This window comes from Mobula hypostoma, chromosome 20 (genome assembly GCF_963921235.1).
Source record: "Mobula hypostoma chromosome 20, sMobHyp1.1, whole genome shotgun sequence".
NCBI lineage: Eukaryota > Metazoa > Chordata > Chondrichthyes > Myliobatiformes > Myliobatidae > Mobula > Mobula hypostoma.
In genome coordinates, this window is record NC_086116.1 from 33861334 (window position 1) to 33882894 (window position 21561).

At 44.4% G+C, this 21561-nt stretch overlaps 1 protein-coding gene across 8 annotated transcripts in view; it reads right to left on the reverse strand.

The window, feature by feature from the left end:
• Nucleotides 1–21561, reverse strand: part of frmd4a (FERM domain containing 4A) — a 523313-nt gene that overhangs the window by 274258 nt on the left and 227494 nt on the right. For 3 of the 8 annotated variants that reach the window (XM_063072638.1, XM_063072632.1, XM_063072633.1), the window contains exon 1: nt 16556–16965. The exons of the other annotated variants lie outside the window; for them this stretch is intronic. In XM_063072638.1, coding sequence (XP_062928708.1) covers nt 16556–16714 — 159 coding nt within the window. In that variant the 5' untranslated portion in view covers nt 16715–16965. Of the gene's footprint in view, nt 1–16555; nt 16966–21561 lie in introns of those variants that run through there. 8 annotated transcript variants of the gene reach the window in all.

Below are 21561 nucleotides of genomic sequence, written 5' to 3' on the forward strand. Positions count from 1 at the left end.
GGTTGAGTTATTGTTGCCTTCCTGTCAGCTTGAAACATCTTAGCCATTCTACCCTGACGTCTCTCATTGACAAGACATTTTCGTCCACAGAATTGCTGTTCACTGGATTTTTTTTTTTGCACCATTCTCTGTAAATTCCAGAGACTAATGTGTATAAAAATCCCAGGAGATTTGCAGTTTCTGAGATACTCAAACCACCCCATCTGGCACCAACAATCATTCCACAGACATGGTATCTTTCAGGATTATCAAAGCTCTTTACAGCCCATGAACTTACACTGACTGCTCCTCTATATTATGGGTTTATGGTTATTCCACAGGAAGTCACCTGAGGGCTCTACTTATCCCTTGGTCAGTGTCACCAGCACAGTTTATAGAAGCAAAATATCACAGATGCCAGAAAGCCAAAATAAAATCTGAGGGCTCTGGGGATGCTGCAGTTCCAGTGTAAGGTCACTGACCTGAATCAGTTACTGTGTTTCCCTGTAAAGATGCTACCTGGTCTGCTGAATACATTCATTATAGAACGTAGAATACATATCCACCACTTTGTGTGTAAAAAAAATCTACCTCTGACTTCCCTGTTCTTTCCTCCAATCACCTTAAAATTATGCCCACTCATGTTAGCCATTTCTGCCCTGGGAAAAAGACTATAGCTGTCCACCCTATCTATGCCTCTTATCATCTTGTACACCTCTATCAAGTCACCTTTCATCCTCCTTTGTTCCAAAGAGAATAGCCCTAGCTTGCCCAATCTATCTTCATAAGACATGTTCTCTAATTCAATCAGCATCCTAGTGATTCTTCTCTACACCCTCTCTATGGCTTCCACATCCTTCCTATAATGAGGCAACCAGAACTGTACACAATATTCCAAGTGTGGTCAAACCAGAGCTTTATACAGCTGCAACACTACCTTGCAGCTCCTGAACTCAGTCCTTCAACTAATGACTAATCCACCATACAACTTCTTGAACATACCATCAACTTGTGCAGATACTTTGAGGGATCAATGGACATAAAACACAAGATCCCTCTATTCCTCCACACTGCCAAGAATTTTGTCATTAACCCTGTTCTCTGCCTTCAAAGTGAATCACTTCATACTTTTCCTGACTGAATCCCATCTGCCACTTCTCAGTCCAGCTTTGCATCCTGTCAATGTCGCGTTGTAGCCTGCTACCCTCAACACTATCCACGACACAACCAACCTTTGTGTCATCTGCAACATGAAATAAAAGAAATTGAAGTAAAATCTGGCCAGGTGCCTTCCTCACATTCTTCTCCCATTTGCCTTCCAGTCCTGCAGAATTCCTGCCTGTTCCCCTCTGAGGGGTTTTCTGTCTTATTTTAGAAAACCGTCTTCTCTTTCTTTCCTGTCTTACCCAGTCATCCACAAACAAGAGAAAATCTACAGATGCTGGAAATCCGAGCAACACACATAAAATGCAGGAGGAACTCAGCATTTTGTGTGTGTTCCCCAGTTACTCACTGCCTTCACATCAACTGCGTGGCCCAAAAATGTGTCTTGCTAGTACTGTAGGGCAGTAGGTACAGCAGCCTTCGGTCCACACCACCAAGTGCAGGAAGTTACCCAACAACCATCAGGCTCCTGAACCCGTGGATAACTTCACTCACCTCAACGCTGAAGTGATTTTACATCCTGCAGATTCATTTTCAAGGCCTCTAGAACTCATGTTCTCAGTATTATTTATTTACTTCCAAAACGTCATCTAAATCACTGATAAATTTCTATAGATGCACAGTGGAGATTATACTGTCTGGTTGCATCACAGGCCGGTATGGAAAAACCAATGCTCAAGGACAGAAAATGAAACAGAAAGTAGTAGATACAACCCAGTCCATCACAGGAAAAGTTCTCCCCACCATTGAGCAGAATTACAACCAGCGCTGCAAAAGGAAAGCAGCATCCACCATCAAGGACCCTCATCGTCCAGACCATGCTCTCTTCTCACTGCTGCCATTGGGAAGAAGGTACAAGAGTCTCAAGACCCACACCAAGTTCAGGAACAATTATTGCCCCACAACCATCAGACTTTTGAACTGGCATGAATAACTTCACCCACCCCAACTCTGAATGGATTTCACAACTTATGGACTCACTTACAAGGACTCTACAACTCATGTTTTCAGTATTATTTATTTGTACAATTTGTCTTCTTTTGTTATGTATAGTTTTTCATAAATTCAATTGTATTTATTTTTCTGTAAGTGCCTGCATTGAACTCTATAGAGTAGCCTGGTACGCTTTACTAAATAAATAAGCCCTCCTGAACTTGTAATATTCTGTACTAAGGAAACTGGAGTGAACCGTGTAGAGTTTCCTGTCAGTGTGTGAGACTGCCTGGGAGTTAGTGATTGTTGGTTACACTTACCGTGAAGATCCTTCGATGCAAAACCACTTCCTCTCGGACTGCATCACTGCCTATGAGCACAGCAACTTTACAAGCTGCTTAACTGCACTCCAGGGCATTGTTGGTTCCTTCAGTATCACTTACGTGCTTATGCTGAATCCCATTGCAATTAATGCTTGAAGTTCAAAGTAAGTTTATTATCAAAATACAAATATGTCACCATATACAACCCTGAGATTCACTTTCTTGGAGGCAATTACAGGAAAATAAAGTACAATTGAATTTATGGAAAATGATACATAACAAAGACTGACAAATAATCAATGTACAAAAGAAGACAAATGGTACAAATAAACAATAAATAATACTGAGAACATGAGTTGTAGAATCCTTGAAAGTGAGTCTGTAGGTTGTGGAATTAGATCAGTGTTAAGATGAGTGAAGTTATCCATGCTGGTTCAGGAGCCTGATGGTTGTAGGGTAATAATTGTTCCTGAACCTGGTGGTGTGAGACCTAAAGCTCCTGTACCTTCTCCCTGATTGCAGTATCGTAGTCTGGGTCGCGGGGGGTACCTGATGACAGATGCTGCTTTCTTGTGGCAATGCTACTTGTAGGTGTGCTCAGTGGTGGGGAAGGCTTTTCCTGTTCGTACTGGGCTGCAGGAAAGCTATGAAGCCAAGCTGGTCAAATCGGGTCTACTTGATCAAAGAGGTGGCTGTGAGGGAGGACAGGGTGGAGAATTCTTACAAAGGATTCAGCAGCTGGTGTATTACAAGCTCACCAGGAGCGGAGGGTAAGTTAAGGAGGGAGGCAAGTCTCGATCTGTCGCTTAGTATGAGTAAGTGATTTAAAAGAATGGAGTACAAAAAGCTAGCCAAGACTGGCGTGGTGTCAAGACAACACCCTTTCCCTCAATGTCAGCAAACCAAAGAGCTGGTCATTAACATCAAGAAGAGGGGCGGTGCACACGCTCCCGTCCCATCAACGGTGTTGACATGGAGACAGTTGAGAGCTTCAAGTTCCTTGGTGTAAACATCACTACTGCCTGAACTGATCCAGTCACATAGACTCTGTGGCCAAGAAAGCTTACCAGCACCTCTGCTTCCTTAAGGCACTAAAGAAACTTGGCATGTCCCTGTTGACTGTCACCAAATTTTACCGATACACCACACAGAGTATTCTATCTGCATACATCACAGTTTGGTATGATATTCCCACTAGGAATAGCGTTCCCCTGGTCCTCACCTACCACCCCACCAGCCTCCGGGTCCAACATATTATTCTCCGTAACTTCCGCCACCTCCAACGGGATCCCACCACTAAGCACATCTTTCCCTCCCCCCCACCTCTCTGCATTCCACAGGGATCGCTCCCTACGTAACTCCCTTGTCCATTCGTCCCCCCCATCCCTCCCCACTGATCTCCCTCCTGCACTTATCCGTGTAAGCGGAACAAGTGCTACACATGCCCTCACACTTCCTCCCTTACCACCATTCAGGGCCCCAAACAGTCCTTCCAGGTGAGGCAACACTTCACCTGTGAGTCGGCTGGGGTGATATACTGCGTCCGGTGCTCCCGATGTGGCCTTTTATATATTGGCAAGACCCGACGCAGACTGGGAGACCGCTTTGCTGAACACCTACGCTCTGTCCGCCAGAGAAAGCAGGATCTCCCAGTGGCCACACATTTTAATTCCACATCCCATTCCCATTCTGACATGTCTATCCACGGCCTCCTCTACTGTAAAGATGAAGCCACACTCAGGTTGGAGGAACAACACCTTATATTCCGTCTGGGTAGCCTCCAACCTGATGGCATGAACGTCGACTTCTCTAACTTCCGCTAGGCCCCACCTCCCCCTCGTACCCCATCTGTTACTTATTTTTATACACACATTCTTTCTCTCTCTCTCCTTTTTCTCCCTCTGTCCCTCTGAATATACCCCTTGCCCATCCTCTGGGTCCCCCCGCCCCTTGTCTTTCTTCCCGGACCTCCTGTCCCATGATCCTCTCGTATCCCTTTTGCCTATCACCTGTCCAGCTCTTGGCTCCATCCCTCCCCCTCCTGTCTTCTCCTATCATTTTGGATCTCCCCCTCCCCCTCCAACTTTCAAATCCCTTACTCACTCTTCCTTCAGTTAGTCCTGACGAAGGGTCTTGGCCTGAAACGTCGACTGCACCTCTTCCTAGAGATGCTGCCTGGCCTGCTGCGTTCACCAGCAACTTTTATGTGTGTTGCGTGAATTTCCAGCATCTGCAGAATTCCTGTTATTTGATCAGGCTTTTGTTGTTTTTTTTGCACATTGGTTAGTTTGTCCATCCTGTTGGGTGTGATCTTTCATTGACTCTACTGTGTTTCCTGCATTTGCTGTGAATGCCTGCAGGAAATTGAGTCTCAGGATTGTATATGTGACAAATAGACAGATACTTGGATAGGAAGGTTTAGAGCAAGGGTTTCCGATCTATTTTATGCCTTGGACCCTTACCATTAAGCAAGGGGTCCACAGACCCCAGATTGGAAACCCCTAGTTTAGAGCGATATGAACCAAACACAGGTAAATTCAACTAACTTCGATGGGAATCTTCGCTGGCATGAACCTGATGGGCCGATAGGTCTGTTTCCATTCTGTGTGACTCTGAAGTTACTGAGGCCTACTAACACTGCACATACAGTGGTGATCCATGTTGTTTGTATGTCTGACACGGATTGAAATTCCATGTGAGCAAGAGACATGAGGGTCAGTGACCTCCCAGGATACGCCAGTCAGCGAAACTAGAGTTCAAGGCCTAGTGTTTGAGATCCCATCATCAGCGCGTCTGGAGATCGAGGTCCTCATCCAGGGTCCTCTTTCATTGTTACTGGTAAGCCGTGGGGTCAGTGCTGAAGATCAAAGTCTGTAGGTCTAGCGTTGAGGCCCAGTGCCGGAGCCCCAAGTCTGGGCATCTCTGTGGATCTGCTGGGGAAGCTGAAGGCCCAATACCTGTGAGTCCAAGTCCACTGGAGAAGTCAAAGGCCCAGTATCAGCGAGTCTGAGTCTGAAGGGTGAAGAGAGACTGTCCTGGGGTTAGAGGGCTGTGTATGTGCACGGGTGGGTGGGATCTCCGTGAGTCCACTGGGGAAGTCAAAGCCTCAATATCAGCGAGTCCAAGTCTGGAGTCTGGAGGGTGAAGACGGGCTGTACTGGCATTAGAGGACTGTGTGTGTGGGTGGAATGGGCTTGTTTTGCCATAGTTGCTGTGTCACTTGTTGTGTTGTGCATTGCTCTGCTAAGCACAGTGGACATTCTATGTTGACGATGGAAAGCGTGGCAACATTTGTGGGCTGCCCCGAGCGCATCCTTAGGCTGTGCTGGTTGTTCACAAAAAGAATGTATTTCACTGTATGTTTTGATGTACATGCGATAAATAAATTATCTGGATTTGAATCAAATACCTAAGAGACATGCACTCCCTCTGAATTCTGTCAGCAGCTCAATGGATGCTGTATGATACTCCCACACAGTTGTAGCCTCACAAAATCTGGTAATATCCACAATGAAGGAAATAGTTCCAGACATCCCGCACATGACAGGAAACATGTAGCGTTAAATTTTTTGTGGTCAAGAGTAATTTTGTGACATGCGACTCATTTCTGCAGCTTTTAAGTCTTCATCTGCAGAACCTGGCCAGAATCTGAATCAGAATCAGAATCAGGTTTAATATCACAGGCATATGTCATGAGATTTGTTGTTTTGTGGCAGCAGTACGTCACAATACATAATAATAAAAAAAGCTGTAAATTAGAGTAAGAAGTATATGTTTAAAAATTAACTTAAATAAATAGCGCAAAAAGAGCAAAAAATATAGTGTTCATGGGTTCAACGCCCATTCAGAAATCTGATGGCAGAGGGGAAGAAGCTGTTCCTGAATTGTTGAGTGTGTGTCATCAGGCCCCCTCATTGATGGTAGCAATGAGAAGAGGGCATGTCCTGGGTGATAGGGGTCCTTAATGATGGATGACACCTTTTTGAGGCATCACCTTTTGAAGGTGTCCCGGATGCAGGAGAGGCTAGTGCCCATGATGGCTTTAAGTTACAATTTTCGGCAGCTTTTCCCGATCCTGTGCAGTGGCCCCTCCTTACCGGACCAGATGCAGTCAGTTAGCTAGCTGTGCTCTGTAACCCTGGGGACAAGTATCAAAGTGTTTCCTTGATGAAGGTCTCTAGCCAAAGTGTTGCCCACTGCAGCTCTGTACCGGAAATAACAGTACAATCCACAGGGCAGACACAACTCAGCCGAGCGCTCGCTTCCAACAAGGTCAGTGAACCAAAGACTGACAGGTGGATAGGCTGATCCCATCTTAATCTGGAACAGGAAAACTTACATTTTTGAAGTGCACTCAGAAAGCCGAACCACAGCACTCCAGTTTACACCAACGGTTCTGTGGTCGAGAAGATTGAAGGCTTTGAATTCCCAGGAGTAAACATCACCAATAGCTTGTCCTGATCTAACCATGGCCACGAAAGCTAAAAAGCAGCTCTACATCCTCAGGAGGATACAGAAATTTGGCATGTGCCCTTTGACTGTCACCAATTTTTAATTGATGGACCATTGAGTATCCTACTAGGATGCATCGTGGCTTGGTTGGGCAATTTCTGTACCCGTGACCACAAGAAACTGCAGAGAGTTCTGGACACATCTCAGCTCATCACAGAAACCAGCCTCCCCTCCGTCAACTCTGTCTACACCTCGCTGCCTCAGCAAAGTAGCCAGTATAATCAAAGACCCCACCTAGCCTGACAGTCTCTCTTCTTCCTTCTCCCATCAGGCAGAAGGTACAAAATCCTGAAAGCACATCCCACCAGGCTCAATGACAGCTTCTATCCCACTGTTATAAGAGTACTGAACAGTTACCTAGTACAATATTATTGTTTTACCTTCTTATACCTCAACACACTGTACAATGATCTGATCTGCAGGAACAGATCAAGACAAGGCAAGCTTTTCACTGTATCTTGGCACAAACGACGATAATCCACTAATTCCAATTCCAATCCAGGTCACTGAAGATGTGAGGCAGCAACACAAAAGGGATCCCTTGTAGTTATGTTTTATTCCATTTTAGAAATACAGCACAAAATAGGCCTTTCCAGCCCAACGAGCCACGCCACCCAGCAACCCACAGATTTAACCCTAGCCTAATCACAGGACAATTTACAATGACCAATTAACCTATTACCCGCTACGTCTTTGGAACGTGGGAGAAAGCCAGAGCACCTGGAGGAAACCCATGCAGTCTCGGGAAGAATGTATAAACTTTTTCATAGAGGATGCGGAATTGATCTCCGAACTCCGATGCCTCAAGCTATAATTGTGTTGTACTAACCACCACCCTACCATGGCGCCCCAGCATTCAGAAGATAAAATCGGGAAAGAAAGCTTCTATCTTCCTCAAACTGATGGCAACAAATCTATGCCTTATTAGTGTACAAGCCTGTTGCATTCTTCTGTTGCCCATCAACACAATGGGTATTTCAGACCCAACATCAGAAAGGCTGCAGAGAATAAACAACCAGCATTCCTTCAACTTCCACTTATCCCAGTCCAAAGAAGGAAAAAGAAAGAAATTATCCGTAACTGTCATGGGGGAGTTCTCCAGACCAGAGCCCAAAAAAATAAATCCATGCCAAAATGTTTTTAATTTGCTCTTGATGAGGCCGGGACCAAGCAGACTCACTATGGTTCATCCTCCAAATATGGGGGCGGGGGGGGGGGGTGCTGCCACTTCCAATATATCACAGGGAAATGTGCTGGGGGTTTAACGATAAGGGAGTTTGTGGTGGGTTCAGGAGATCTTTTTAAATTTTTAATATTTACCATCGATTTGTACTCCAGGGAGCACGAAGAGCAGAATCAAATATCGCTGTGATGATTGTACGCTCTAGTATCAATTGTTTGGCGACAATAAAGTATGAAGTATCTATGGGCAGGAAGGTCCAGAGGTTGGGGTGAAATGTGACATGTCCACCAGTGGTGGAGGTGTGAAGATCAGGGACAGTGTGGGGCCGTGAATGAGCAGAGCCCTGAATAGGCAGAACGTAGAGAGCCCAAAGATTTCATTGGGCTTAGAAAAACACAAAGGATCTCATAGTACATAAAACAGCACTGCACTGGACAGGCCACCAGTCAACAATGATCCGCTGCCCTCGATGCCAACTCCAAATACCTTCAACAGGCAGTGCATCACTACTACTAGTAGTAGTTCCTTCACTACTAGCCCATTCCAGGCACCTACCAGTCTCTGCATAAAAAACTTTCTCCTCACGTCACCTTTAAACATCCTTTTCACAACAATAATTCTCCTCTCCCTGCTCTCTCCGCACTCTCAGTCCACAATAGAGACCCATATCGGAATCAGCTTTATCATCACTCACATATGTTCAAAAATTTGTTCAAAAAAGGTGCTAGGGATAGTCCGGGTAATTATAGACCAGTGAGCCTTACATCTGTGGTGGGAAAGCTGTTGGAAGAGATTCTTACAGATAGGATCTATGGGCATTTAGAGAATCATCGTCTGATCAGGGATAGTCAGCATGGCTTTGTGAAGGGCAGATTGTGTCTAACAAGCCTGATAGAGTTCTTTGAGGAGGTGACCAGGCATATAGATAAGGGTAGTGTAGTGGATGTGATCTATATGGATTTTAGTAAGGCATTTGACAAGGTTCCACACGGTAGGCTTATTCAGAAAGTCAGAAGGCATGGGATCCAAGGAAGTTTGGCCAGGTGGATTCAGAATTGGCTTGCCTGCAGAAGGCAGAGGGTCGTGGTGAAGGGAGTACATTCAGATTGCAGGATTGTGACTAGTTTTGTCCCACAAGGATCTGTTCTGGGACCTCTACTTTTCGTGATTTTTATTAATGACCTGGATGTGGGGGTAGAAGGGTGGGTTGCCAAGTTTGCAGACAACACAAAGGTTGGTGGTGTTGTAGATAGTGTAGAGGATTGTCGAAGATTGCAGAGAGACATTGATAGGATGCAGAAGTGGGCTGAGAAGTGGCAGATGGAGTTCAACCCGGAGAAGTGTAAGGTGGTACACTTTGGAAGGACAAACTCCAAGGCAGAGTACAAAGTAAATGGCAGGATACTTGGTAGTGTGGAGGAGCAGAGGGATCTGGGGGTACATGTCCACAGATCCCTGAAAGTTGCCTCACAGGTGGATAGGGTAGTTAAGAAAGCTTATGGGGTGTTAGCTTTCATAAGTCGAGGGATAGAGTTTAAGAGTCGTAATGTAATGATGCAGCTCTATAAAGCTCTATAAATCTCCTCTGTACCCTTTCCAGTGCTTCCACATCCTTCCTATAGTGAGGTGACCAGAACTGGACACAGTACTCCAAGTATGGCCTAGGTTAGGCCACACTTGGAGTACTGTGTCCAGTTCTGGTCGCCTCACTATAGGAAGGATGTGGAAGCACTGGAAAGGGTACAGAGGAGATTTACCAGGATGCTGCCTGGTTTAGAGAGTATGCATTATGATCAGAGATTAAGGGAGCTAGGGCTTTACTCTTTGGAGAGAAGGAGGATGAGAGGAGACATGATAGAGGTGTACAAGATAATAAGAGGAATAGATAGAGTGGATAGCCAGGGCCTCTTCCCCAGGGCACCACTGCTCGATACAAGAGGATATGGCTTTAAGGTAAGGGATGGGAAGTTCAAGGGGGATATTAGAGGAAGGTTTTTTACTCAGAGAACGGTTGGTGCGTGGAATGCATTGCCTGAGTCAGTGGTGGAGGCAGATACACCAGTGAAGTTTAAGAGACTACTAGACAGGTATATGGAGGAATTTAAGGTGAGGGGTTATATGGGAGGCAGGGTTTGAGGGTCGGTACAACATTCTGGGCCGAAGGGCCTGTACTGTGCTGTACTATTCTATGTTCTATGTTCTCTATATGTCATGAATTTTTTTTAGGCAGCGGTACAGTACAATACATAAAATTACTACAGTACCATGCAAAGGTTTTAAGCTCCCTAGATATATATACATGCCTAAGACATTGTCACAGTACTGTATGTAATATAGATGGTCATGGGTTCGGGGAATCTAAATCAGGGGGTGGGGCGTAGATTTAAGGTGAGAGGGGAAAGATTTAAAGCAAGATTTCCACAAGTAAGGTGGTGGTTTTATGGAACGAGCTGCCAGAGGAAGAGGTAGAGGCAGGTACACTTCCAGAGTTTAAAAGACACTTAGATTTATTTTTGGACCAGTAAGATTTAGAGCAGGGGTTCCCAACCTGGAGTCCATGGACCTCTAGGTTAATAGCACTGGTCCATTGCATTAAAAATGCTGGGAACCCCTGGTTTAAAGGGATATGGGCCAAATGGAACTAGGTCAGGACAGTGCCAGAAAAAGCAGGATATCCCAGTAGCCACCTATTTTAATTCCACTTCCCATTCCCATATGTCAGTCCATGGCCCGCTCTACTGCTGTGATGAGGCCACACTCAGGTTAGAGGAGCAACACCTTATAATCCATCTGGGTAGTCTCCAACTTAATGGTATGAACGTCCATTTCTCGAACTTGCGGTAATGGCCTCCCCACTCCTTCACCATTCCCCATTCCCATTTCTCTTTCCCTCTATCACCTTATCTCCTTACCTACCCATTGGCGCTCCTCCCCCTTCCCTTTCTTCCATGGTCTTCTGTCCTCTCCTATCAGTTTCTCCCTTTTTCAGCCCTTTATCTCTTCATCAATCGTCTTCCCAGCTCTTTACCTCCCCCCTCCCCCCTCCCAATTTCACCTATCACCTACTACCTTATATTTCTTCCTCCCCTCCCCCCACTGACCTCTCTTCTTTTTTCACCAGTCCTGACGAAGGGTCCTGGATCGAAACTTGACTGTTTACACTTTTACATAGATGCTGCCTGGCCTGCTGAGATCCTCCAGCATTTTGTGTGTGGTTGCTTTTATTTCCAGCATCTGCAGATTTTCTCTTGTTTGTGATAGGTCTGGGTGGTACCTTGAACCAATTTGGCTCAAGGGCTTTTCTCTCTCAAAGTCTAAGTCAATTACGTATCAAAGTAAATATATGTCACTACTTACCACCCTGAGATTAATTTTCTTGCAGGCATTTACAGGAAAATAAAGAAAGACAACAGAATTTCTGAGAGACTACACACAAACACTGAGGAACTGCCAAAGTCCAAAAGAAAACAAATTGTGTAAATTTAAAAGTAAACAAATAATCCTGAGAACATGAGCTGCAGAGCCCTTGAAAGTGAGCCTGTGTTCCAGCACAATATCATTCCAAGATTCCGTTAGTTTGTACAGAGCTAAGAATCTGAAACTGCTGATTTCACGTTTTAAGATCAGGTAAGAAAAGCCTGTAAAATTATTCTCAGCAGCAACACAGCTCCTGACATCTAATAACAGAATATCAATAGCAGGCCTTCTGTGAGAAATTCTCTGTGATCGGCCCTGTGGGTTTGAGACCCACACTAAGTGTAGAATTGACAGAAAAGATTTAGAACAGACCAGTCAGTCTTCCTGCTGCCACTTCTTACAATCTTATATGAAGTACAGTGTGAGTTCATGTTACTCAGGACCTCCTTGCTCAGTGAGAAAGGGCATTATCGCTTTCTTCCTTGAATATTCCATGGGTTGGCATGGTAATGTAGCCATAAGTACATCGCTTTACAGCACCAACTTTGACCGATTGGGATTCAATTCTCGCCATATGTTCTCCCCGTGACCATTCGGGTTTGCTCCAGATGCTTCAGTTTCCTCCCACGTTCCCAAGCTGTACAGGTTAGTGTTTCTAAATTGGGGACATGCTATATTGGCACCGGAAGCATGGTGACATTTGCAGGTTGCCCCCAGATCTTCAGACAGTGTTGGTCACTGACACAATGACGCACTTCACTGTATGTTTCAATGTACATGTCTTTATTTCCATCATTAAATTAAGAAAAAATAAGCCTCATTATAGATTCAACATTGGACTTGGCAATCAATAATAACTCTATTGACTGAGAGGTAAAACTGACAGGACTCGAGGAACTGAGTTAGAGGGAGAAGTTGGGTAGGCTAGGACTTTATTCACTGGAATGCAGGAGTTGGAGGGGTGATCACATAGAGCTATAAAAAGTGATCGGGGGCAGTTTAGGGTGAAAGCACACAGTCTTTTTCCCGGGGAGAATAAACCAAAAATTGGGGGCATAAGTTTAGGATGAGAGGGAAATATTTAAAAGGGATGAGGGGCAACTTCTTCAAGCTGAGACTGGTAACTATATGGAATGAGCTCCGGATTTCCAGCATCTGCAAATTCTCTTGTGTTTAACTCTATATCTAGGCTTCTGCCCCATTCCTTTCCAGTCCTGATGAAGGGTCTCGACCCAATACGCCGACTGTTCATTCTCCTCCATAGATGCTGCCTAACCCATTGAGTTCTTCCAGAATTTTGTGTATGTTTCTTTGGATTTCCAGCATCTGCAAATTCTCTTGTGTTCGACTCTATATCTAGCTTCTGCCCCCTTCCTCCCGAAATGACAACGGTATATCCCTCTTTGTAAATGCTACCTGACCTCTCCTGAATTCCTCTGGAATTTTGTGTATGTGTTATCCTATAAAGACATTGCTTGTTGTTTCCCAGTGCATTTTCCAAATTCTTTGAACCTTCGCCAACATCTTTCAAATTAGGACCAATCCAAAGAGCACTCATGACAGAATTTAATGAAGCCATCCACTCCACAGTTTGCTGTATTTGGAAATGACTTGGGAAACTGTTTGCACCAGCAATGAACTCAGCCAATCTGGTTTCTTCCCACAGTCTGAAGTATGTGTTACTTCATGACTCAATAATAACTTCCATCCTATCTAACCATTTCCATTCAACGTCAGGGTCTGGAATTCACTGTGCAAAACAATACAGTTCAATCATTTTGTGTTTAAATATTATAAAGTCATAGAGATATACAGTGTTAAAAACAGACCCACTGCCACTCTGTAGGAGAACAAAGTGCGACCTTATGAGACCATAAAGCGTAGGATAAGAACTATAACATTTGGCCCATTGAGTCATTCCATCATGGCCGATTTATCATCCCTTTCAACCCCATTCTCCCACCTTCTCATCGTAACCTTTGACACTCTGACTAATCAGGAATCTATCAACCTCCACTTTAAATATACCCAATGGCTTGGCCCCCACAACCATCTGTGACAATGAATTCTACACATTTAACACTTTTTGGCTAAAGATATTCCTCATGTCTGTTCTAAAGGAATGTCTTTGTATTCTGAGGCTGTGCTATCTGGTCCTAGGATGTTCTACTAAAGGAAACATCCTCTCCACATCCACTCTGTTTAGGCCTTTCAATATTCAATAGGTTTCAATGAGAACCCCCTCCCCCCCCATTCTTCTAAACTCCAGAAGACACAAGGTCCGGAGCCATCAAGTGCTTCACATACATTGCCCTTTCATTCCTGGGATCATTCTCGTGAACCTCCTCTGGATCCTCTCCAATGCCAGCACATCCTTTCTTAGATAAGTGGCCCAGCACTGCTTATACTCCAAATATGGTCTGACCAATGCTTTATAAGGCCTCAGCATTACATCCCTGCTCTTACATTCCAGTTGTCTTTCATAAGTTTAAACATTGTTGATGATAACAGTTTTTCCCCCAGGGTAGGGAAGTTTAAAACTAGGGCCATGGGCTCTCAGTGAGAGGAGAAAGATTTAATAAAGGACCTGAGGGGCAACTTTTCCATGCAGAGGATGGTGAGTATATGGTACAAGCTGTCAGAAGGAGTGGTTAAGCCAGATACAATAGTGTCATTTAAAAGCACTTCTTCTTATTGAGATACAGCACGGAATGGGTCCTTCTGGCTGTTCAAGCCACGCCACCCAGCAATCCCCGATTTAACCCTAACCTAATCACAGAACAATTTGCAATGACCAACTAACCTACCAATCTGCACGTCTTTTGACTGTGGGAGGAAACCCACACGGACACGGGGAGAATTGACAAACTCCTTACAGATAGCAGCAGGAATTGAATTTGGGTCATGGACCCAAAACCATTGTGTAAAGCATTGTGCTAACTTCTTGGCTACCATACAGTGGTTAAGCACACAGGGGAGCCACTACTATGTGTGTGCAATCTGACTTATATCTTATACTTCATCTCACCTTAAACCCCTTACTATATTAATGATAGCATCATAGAACACAACAGCACAAAAGCAGGAGCTTCGGCCCATCTAATTCATGCTGGACTGCACCCAAACACTATCACTCCATACCCCTCTCATCCATGTACCTATCCAAACTAAAATGTTACAACTGAACCCGCCTCCACCACTTCTGCTGGCAGCTTGTTCCACACACTCATCAATCAGAGTGAAGATGTTCCCCTTAAATATTTCATCTTTCACCCTCAATCCCTGATGCCTAGTGCTAGTTACACCATGGGAAATAGATTCTGGCTATCAACATTATCCATGCCAGGCAACCTGAGGGCATTAAACATACACACTCAGTAGGCACGTTATAAGCTACACCTGCTCATTACTGCAAATATCTAATCAGTCAATCATGTGACAGCAATCCATAAAAGCATGCAGGCACGGTCAAAAGGTTCAGTTATTGTTCAGACCAAACATCAGAATGAAGAAGAAATGTGATCTACATGGTTTTGATCGTGGAATGATTGTTGGTGCCAGATGGGGTGGTTTGACTGTCTCAGAAACTGCTCTTCTCCTGAGACAGCAGTCTCTAGAGTTTACAGAGAATGGTGCGAAAAACAAAAAAATCACCTAGTGATTTTTAATGAGAGAAGTCAGAAGAGAATGGCCAGATTGGTTCAAGTGGACAGGAAGGTGACAGGATCTCAAATAAGCATGCGTTACAGCAGTGGTGTGCAGGACAGCATCTCCGAACACATGTAGATCCTTGAAGTGGATGGGCTACAGCAGCAGACCACACCGTGTTCCACTCAAGTATCTAATAAAATGGCCACTGAGTGGTATAAATCTTTCAAATGTCTTATTAAGCTACAGGAATTTTGTCCATCCTGAATCTGAAAGATCATACTCCAAATAATGAATATACAAGACCCTGCACTCAGGGGCTCAGAGCTAGAGAGAGTGAGTTCAGATCCCACTGCAGCCAGCTGAGCAGAGACAGTAGGCTGACCACAGTGCTGAGGGAATGCAAGCTTTCAGAAGAGATGTTGAAGCATGTTTCTCTCTGCTCTCTCAACTATGTGAATTGGCCCTTTGCACTATTTCATACAGTCATGGACCATCTTGGTGTGCATGGACATCCCCTGTTCTCTCCATCAACTTCTCTCCTCCCTGTAATCTAAAATGCACCATGTCTCAATATCACAACCACGTATTTATATTCCTAGGTCCTTCTGTTCTGCAATAACCAAAGCCCTATTGCCTCTGGATCATCTGGAACCCTTATGAAATTAATTAGTTGCTGATACTGAACTATTGGTCATTATGAACTCAGTAAAAGGAGTGTAAGATTGGAAGCTTTGGAAGGTACGTTTTACAAAAGTCAAGAGTTGAATATGTGTGTAAGATATTCCTTTGAGTTTAGGAGACTGAAGGGGTATTCTTGCAGAGGTGTATAAAATCACAAGGGGCATAGATAGAGTGAATGCACACAGTCTTTTCCCCAGGTTTGAGGAATCAGGAACTAGAGAGGTTTAAGGTGAGGGGGAAAGATTTAAGCAAAACTTGAAGGAGGCATTTCCTACACAAAGGTATCTATGTGCAGAGGAAGTGGTTGAGACAGCATTTAAAAGGCATTCTCAGAAGGTGGTGAATCTGTGGAATTCATTGACACAGACAGCCATGGAGGCCAAATCATGTGCTGTATTTAAAGCGATGGCTGATAGGTTCTCAATTAGTCAGGGCATCAAAGGTTATGAGGAGAAGGCACAGGAGAATTGGGTTGAAAGGATGATAAATTAGCCATGGTGGAATGGCAGAGCAGACTCAATGGGCCGAATAGCCTAATTCTAGTCCTATGTCTTATGGTCTTAAGAACTTTGGAAGGTGCATTCTACGAAAATCAAGAGCTGAATATGTGTGTAAGCTTTGGAAGGTACATTCTACAAGGGACAAGAGTTGAGTATGTGTTGTTTTACACTCAGCATTAAGTTGGAAGTGTCACGGTGAAGAAACTCCTCACCTGATAGATACCACGAGAGATGCACCATGGTCTCAGTAGAAACTGCAAGGCACGAAGATTCCCAAAGCGCCAGTTTCGTAGGGCTCGTGCTGTGAGGTTCCAGACGAGACTGTCCCAATTGTACAGCAAATCTTCAAAGGTAAAGAGGACTGTAGCCATCACATCTGCAGCCAGAGACCGGTACAGTCCCAGCTGATTCTCCTGAGCGTTGGTCCTCCGGAAACACCACAGGCTAAAATTGCCTCGTGTCTCTTCCCTGCATAAACCCCTCCCAGGGTGTATGACTTCTGGAGTGGAGGAGAAAGGGTTGAAACAATTGTTTTGCTTCTCTCTCTCTCTCTGGAGGTATTGCTCAGGGAATACTACAGTGAGCTAGGCAGACACCTCCGTTCACCGCAGCCCTGCAGGTTAACAAAATGCTGGCTTGAAAGCAAAAAGCTGCTCCCAATATTCACTGCCGCTTTCAAACGGCCAAGGGAAAGCGATGAAGGAGCTGCGGTTGTGTGGCTGCCAGCACCCTGTCCAGGGAAAAATTAATTCTGGATGCTGCTTCCCTGCCAACATTCCCAGGACATTCCATTTCTCCACTAAGGACCAATGGGCCAACGCTGTACATCGAGAACACCAATAAAACAGCAGTGATCACAGACTTTATAGTAGCTGTCCATTTCCAGCTGCAAACAATATTTTACAACGTAATCAGTCAATGGTATTTATTCCCACAGTTGTTACAGTTCTGTGGTGGCAGCTCATTCCTCCTTAATTGCTTTCTGTAATCACTCTCTTCCTGTTGCGGTGGACTACCGGCCAATCACCTCAAGTTCTGATATTACCCAAACTATGTTGAACATTGGACTATGCACAGATTCCATCCCTTAACATCACCGTTGGCCTCTGCTGTTCGATCTGCCTTCACACATCGCGTCTACTAGAGCACAAAGTTCCTTGGTGCGTACACAACGGACGATCTAACCTGGGAGCACAACGCCTTCTCACTAGTCAAGAAGACACAGCAGTGCCTACTTTCGGAGGAGATTGGGGCATTCAAAGCTTCCCGCCACCACCCACTGCCCCCCCTCCAATTCTAAAAACTTCCTACAAGAGTACAGAAGCATCCTGTCAGGCTGCATCACTGCGTGGTAGGGCAGAGGCAATGCATCAGACCACAAGACCCTACAGACACTGCTGAGGGGAACACTGGAATTTCCCCTCCCTCCCCCCACCCAATTTGTGATATTTACCGAAAGCACTGCAGACAAAGAGCCCGAAGCATTGGTGAGAATGCCTATCACCCATCCCACAATCTCTTTGACCCACTACCGTCAGGAAGGAGGTACAGCAGCATCAGGACTAGGACTGCCAGACTGGGTAACAGCTTCTTCCCACAGGCTGTGAGACTAATCACTACCCTGCCACCACCAAGGGTTCGTCACTGGGACAGCAAGCTGTTTACTGTTTACCTGTGCTGTGCATTATATGCATGTTAAATTACAGTTTATTAACTTACTTATGGCAATATTTTGTTTTATGTGCTGTGTGTGATCTATGTATTGTGGGTGCACCATAATCCAAAGGAACATTGTTTCATTTGGTTGTACATATGAACAGACAGATGATAACAAATTTGATCTTGAATAAAAACTTGACTACTTCCTCAGGAAGTTAAAAAACACTAGGTGTGTCGCTGTCATCCCGTACCAATTTGCATCGTTACACCGAAGAAAGGATGTTATCTGGATGCATCGTGGCTTGGTATGTCCAAAATGCAACGTATTTCACAGATTACGTCAGTTCTGTTGAAGGTTTCCTCCAGGTGCTCTGGTTTCCTCCCACATTCCAAAGACATACGAGTTAGTAGATTACTTGGTCACATGGGTCTAACTCGGCAGTGCGGGCTCATTGGTCAGGAAGGGCCTGTTACTGTGGTATACATAAACCTCAATCTGATTCTACTCTGCCCAAGACTGCAAGAAACTGTAGAGTCGTGGACACAGCTCAGCACATCACCTAAGTCTCCAACATGGACTCTGTCTACACTTCCTGCTGCCTCAGTAAAGTAGCCAGCATAATCAAAGATCCCACCCACCCCAGACATTCTCTCCTCTCCCATCTTCCAGCCAGGCAGAAGGTACAAAAGCTTGTAAAGCATCAGGCTCAAGGACAGCTTCTACCCCAGAATTTGAATCTGAATCAGAATCAGGTTTAATAGCACTGGCCTATGTAGTAAAGTATGTAGCTGTTACTTTATTCTGCATTGTACTACCTCAATGCATTGATGTGATTAAATGATCTGCATAACGAATACAAAACAACTTTTCACACTGTACATGCAACAATCATTAACCAATGTACCAAACAGTCATTCAACAATTATGGATCACTATTTTTCTGATGACGAGTTAGGGACATTAAATACAGTTTCACTCCCTTATCTGCTGAGTGTATTAGAATTTATTTCAGGTTTCTTGCATCTGCAGGAATTGAGTTTGGCAGCAATTATAAGACTACAAGACATAAGAGTAGTGCCAGGCCATTCGGCCCATCGAGTCTCTGCCATTCCATTACGGCTGATATATTTTACCTCTCAATAGCTATCTATTACCATCACCCCACAACCTTTGACGCCTTGACTAATCAAGAACCTTTTAACCTCTGCTTTAAATATACCCAATGGGCTTGGCCTTCATAGCCGTCTATGGCAATGACTTCCACAGATCCACCACCAATCACGTGAACTTTGCTAAAACTTTGTCAGGATCTCTGCAGCTTAGATTTATATTCTGCTGTCACTGAGATCCATGAGAAACTACAGAGAAACATGACCCTGGGTCACCAGCCAGCATGACTGGACTCTGCTATTTTTACAATCTCCCTTCCTTTTTTTGATTTTTCAGGGGTCTCGCAATATAAACAACCAACCTGACCCTCGGAAATAAAAGTTCTTCCAACCGCTGAGGCCACTGCCATTTTTAAAGGATTTTTTAAAATTTTCCCAAGCTGTCATCTCAAAAGTGATTACCAGATGTTCTTCCCACTTACCGATGCCAGAGCACAGATACTTCCCACTTATTTCTGTGAGTCAATTCTCAGACATCATTTACAAACAGAATCATAATCATTAAAATGGAACACCAGTAAAAACAAAGACCAGTAATGCAGGAGAGATGACAAGATGGGAGTAAAGTTGCCAAAGAGCGAAGAACAATTCACCCTCAAAGCTTCCAGTTGCTGCTTTATTTCAGCTGGAGAAGGCAACTTGTGTGCATCATAAGGGATAAACACTCAGTGGCCACGTTATTAGCTACAGGGGGTACCTAATAAAGTAGCCACTGAGTATATTTCTGTATGTTTGTAATCTCCTGCTGCTGCAGCCCATCCTCTTGCATTCTACATTACACCATTGTAACGTGTGGTTATTTGAGTTACCATCAACTTCCTCTCAGCTTGAACCTAGTCTGACCACTCTCCTCTGACCCCTCTCATTAACAAGACGGTTTCGCCCACAGAACTGATGCTCACTGGATTGTTTTTGCTTTTTGCACCAGTCTCTGGAAACTCTAGAGACTGTTGTGTGTGAAAATCCCAGGAGATCAGCAGTATCTGAGATACTCAAACCATCCCATCTACCACCAACAATCATTCCATGGTCAAAGTCACTTAGATCACGTTTCTTCCTTATTCTGATGTTTGGTCCAAAAAACAACGGAGTAACAATTCAACACTGATTTGATGGACCAAAGGGCCTATTTCTCTACTGTAGTACTCAATGACTCTATTGCTCAGGAACCAGTACATGCAAAGATCTCTGCCTTTAATTACGTGCAAGATGAAGTCCCCATCGAGGAGATAAATTGACAGGATAATCCCCTGGCCTGCAGTTTGTACCACATGGCCCTGTGAAGCCAGACATCTATTTCAGTACTGATTACTATCCAGCACCACCCTAGACATTCTCTCTTCCCCTCCATTCCCATTGGGCAGAACCCTCCAACTTGATGGTACGAGCATCAATTTCTCTAACTCCCAGATAAATTCTCCCCCTCCCCATTCTATCTTTTTCTATTCCACATTCTCATTTCTTACTCACTCCTTCTTCTCTTCACCTGCCTCCAGGTCCCCTCCTTTTTCCCTTTTTCCTATGGTCCACTGCCCTCTCCTATCAGATTCCTTCTTCTTCAGCCCTTTACGTCTTCCACCTATCACCTCCCAGTTTCTTACTTCATTCCCCCTCCCCCACCCACCTGATCTCACCAATCACCGGCCAGTTTGTACTCCTTTGCCACCCCCCCCCCGCTTCTTATTTTGGCTTCCTCCCGCTTCCTTTCCAGTCCTGTTGAAAGGTCTTGCCCAAAGTGGTGACTGTTTATTACATAGATGCTGACTGACCTGCTGAGTTCCTCCAGCAATTTGTGTGTGTTGTTCAAATACTTGCAAAATCCATGAAACCTTGAACACATTATTGTTGTTGACACCAGTAAGAGAAGCACCTGCACTGCCATTGAAATTTAATTGATAATTATCTCCAATTAATACCCACTATAGTTGAGAAGGATTTAAAATGCCTGATATAATTCTGGGCAACAGCATTTGGATAGCTGACAGGAACTTCTGGTGCACATCTGTCGAGTTAAAACTTAGCAATTCAGAAGTTCATTTCCAAGATGTTACAAGAGGTGGCTTGGGAGCGTAGCAGTTAGCGTGTCGTTATTATAGTGCAAGCTGGAAGATCAGGCTTCAATTCCCGGCGCTGATTGTAAGCAGTTTGTATGTCCTCCCTGTGACCATATGGTTTTTCTCTGGGTGCTCTGGTTTTCTCCCATATTCCAAAGTTATACGGGCTAGGGTTAGTGAATTGTGGGCTGCCTAGCACAATCCTCGCTGATTTGATTTGACATGAATGACTCATTTCACTGTATGTTTCAATATGCAGTACATATGACAAACAAAGTTAACCTTTGAAAATCTATCTTTAATATTTCAGCTTCTGTTTTAATCTTAATAGCTTG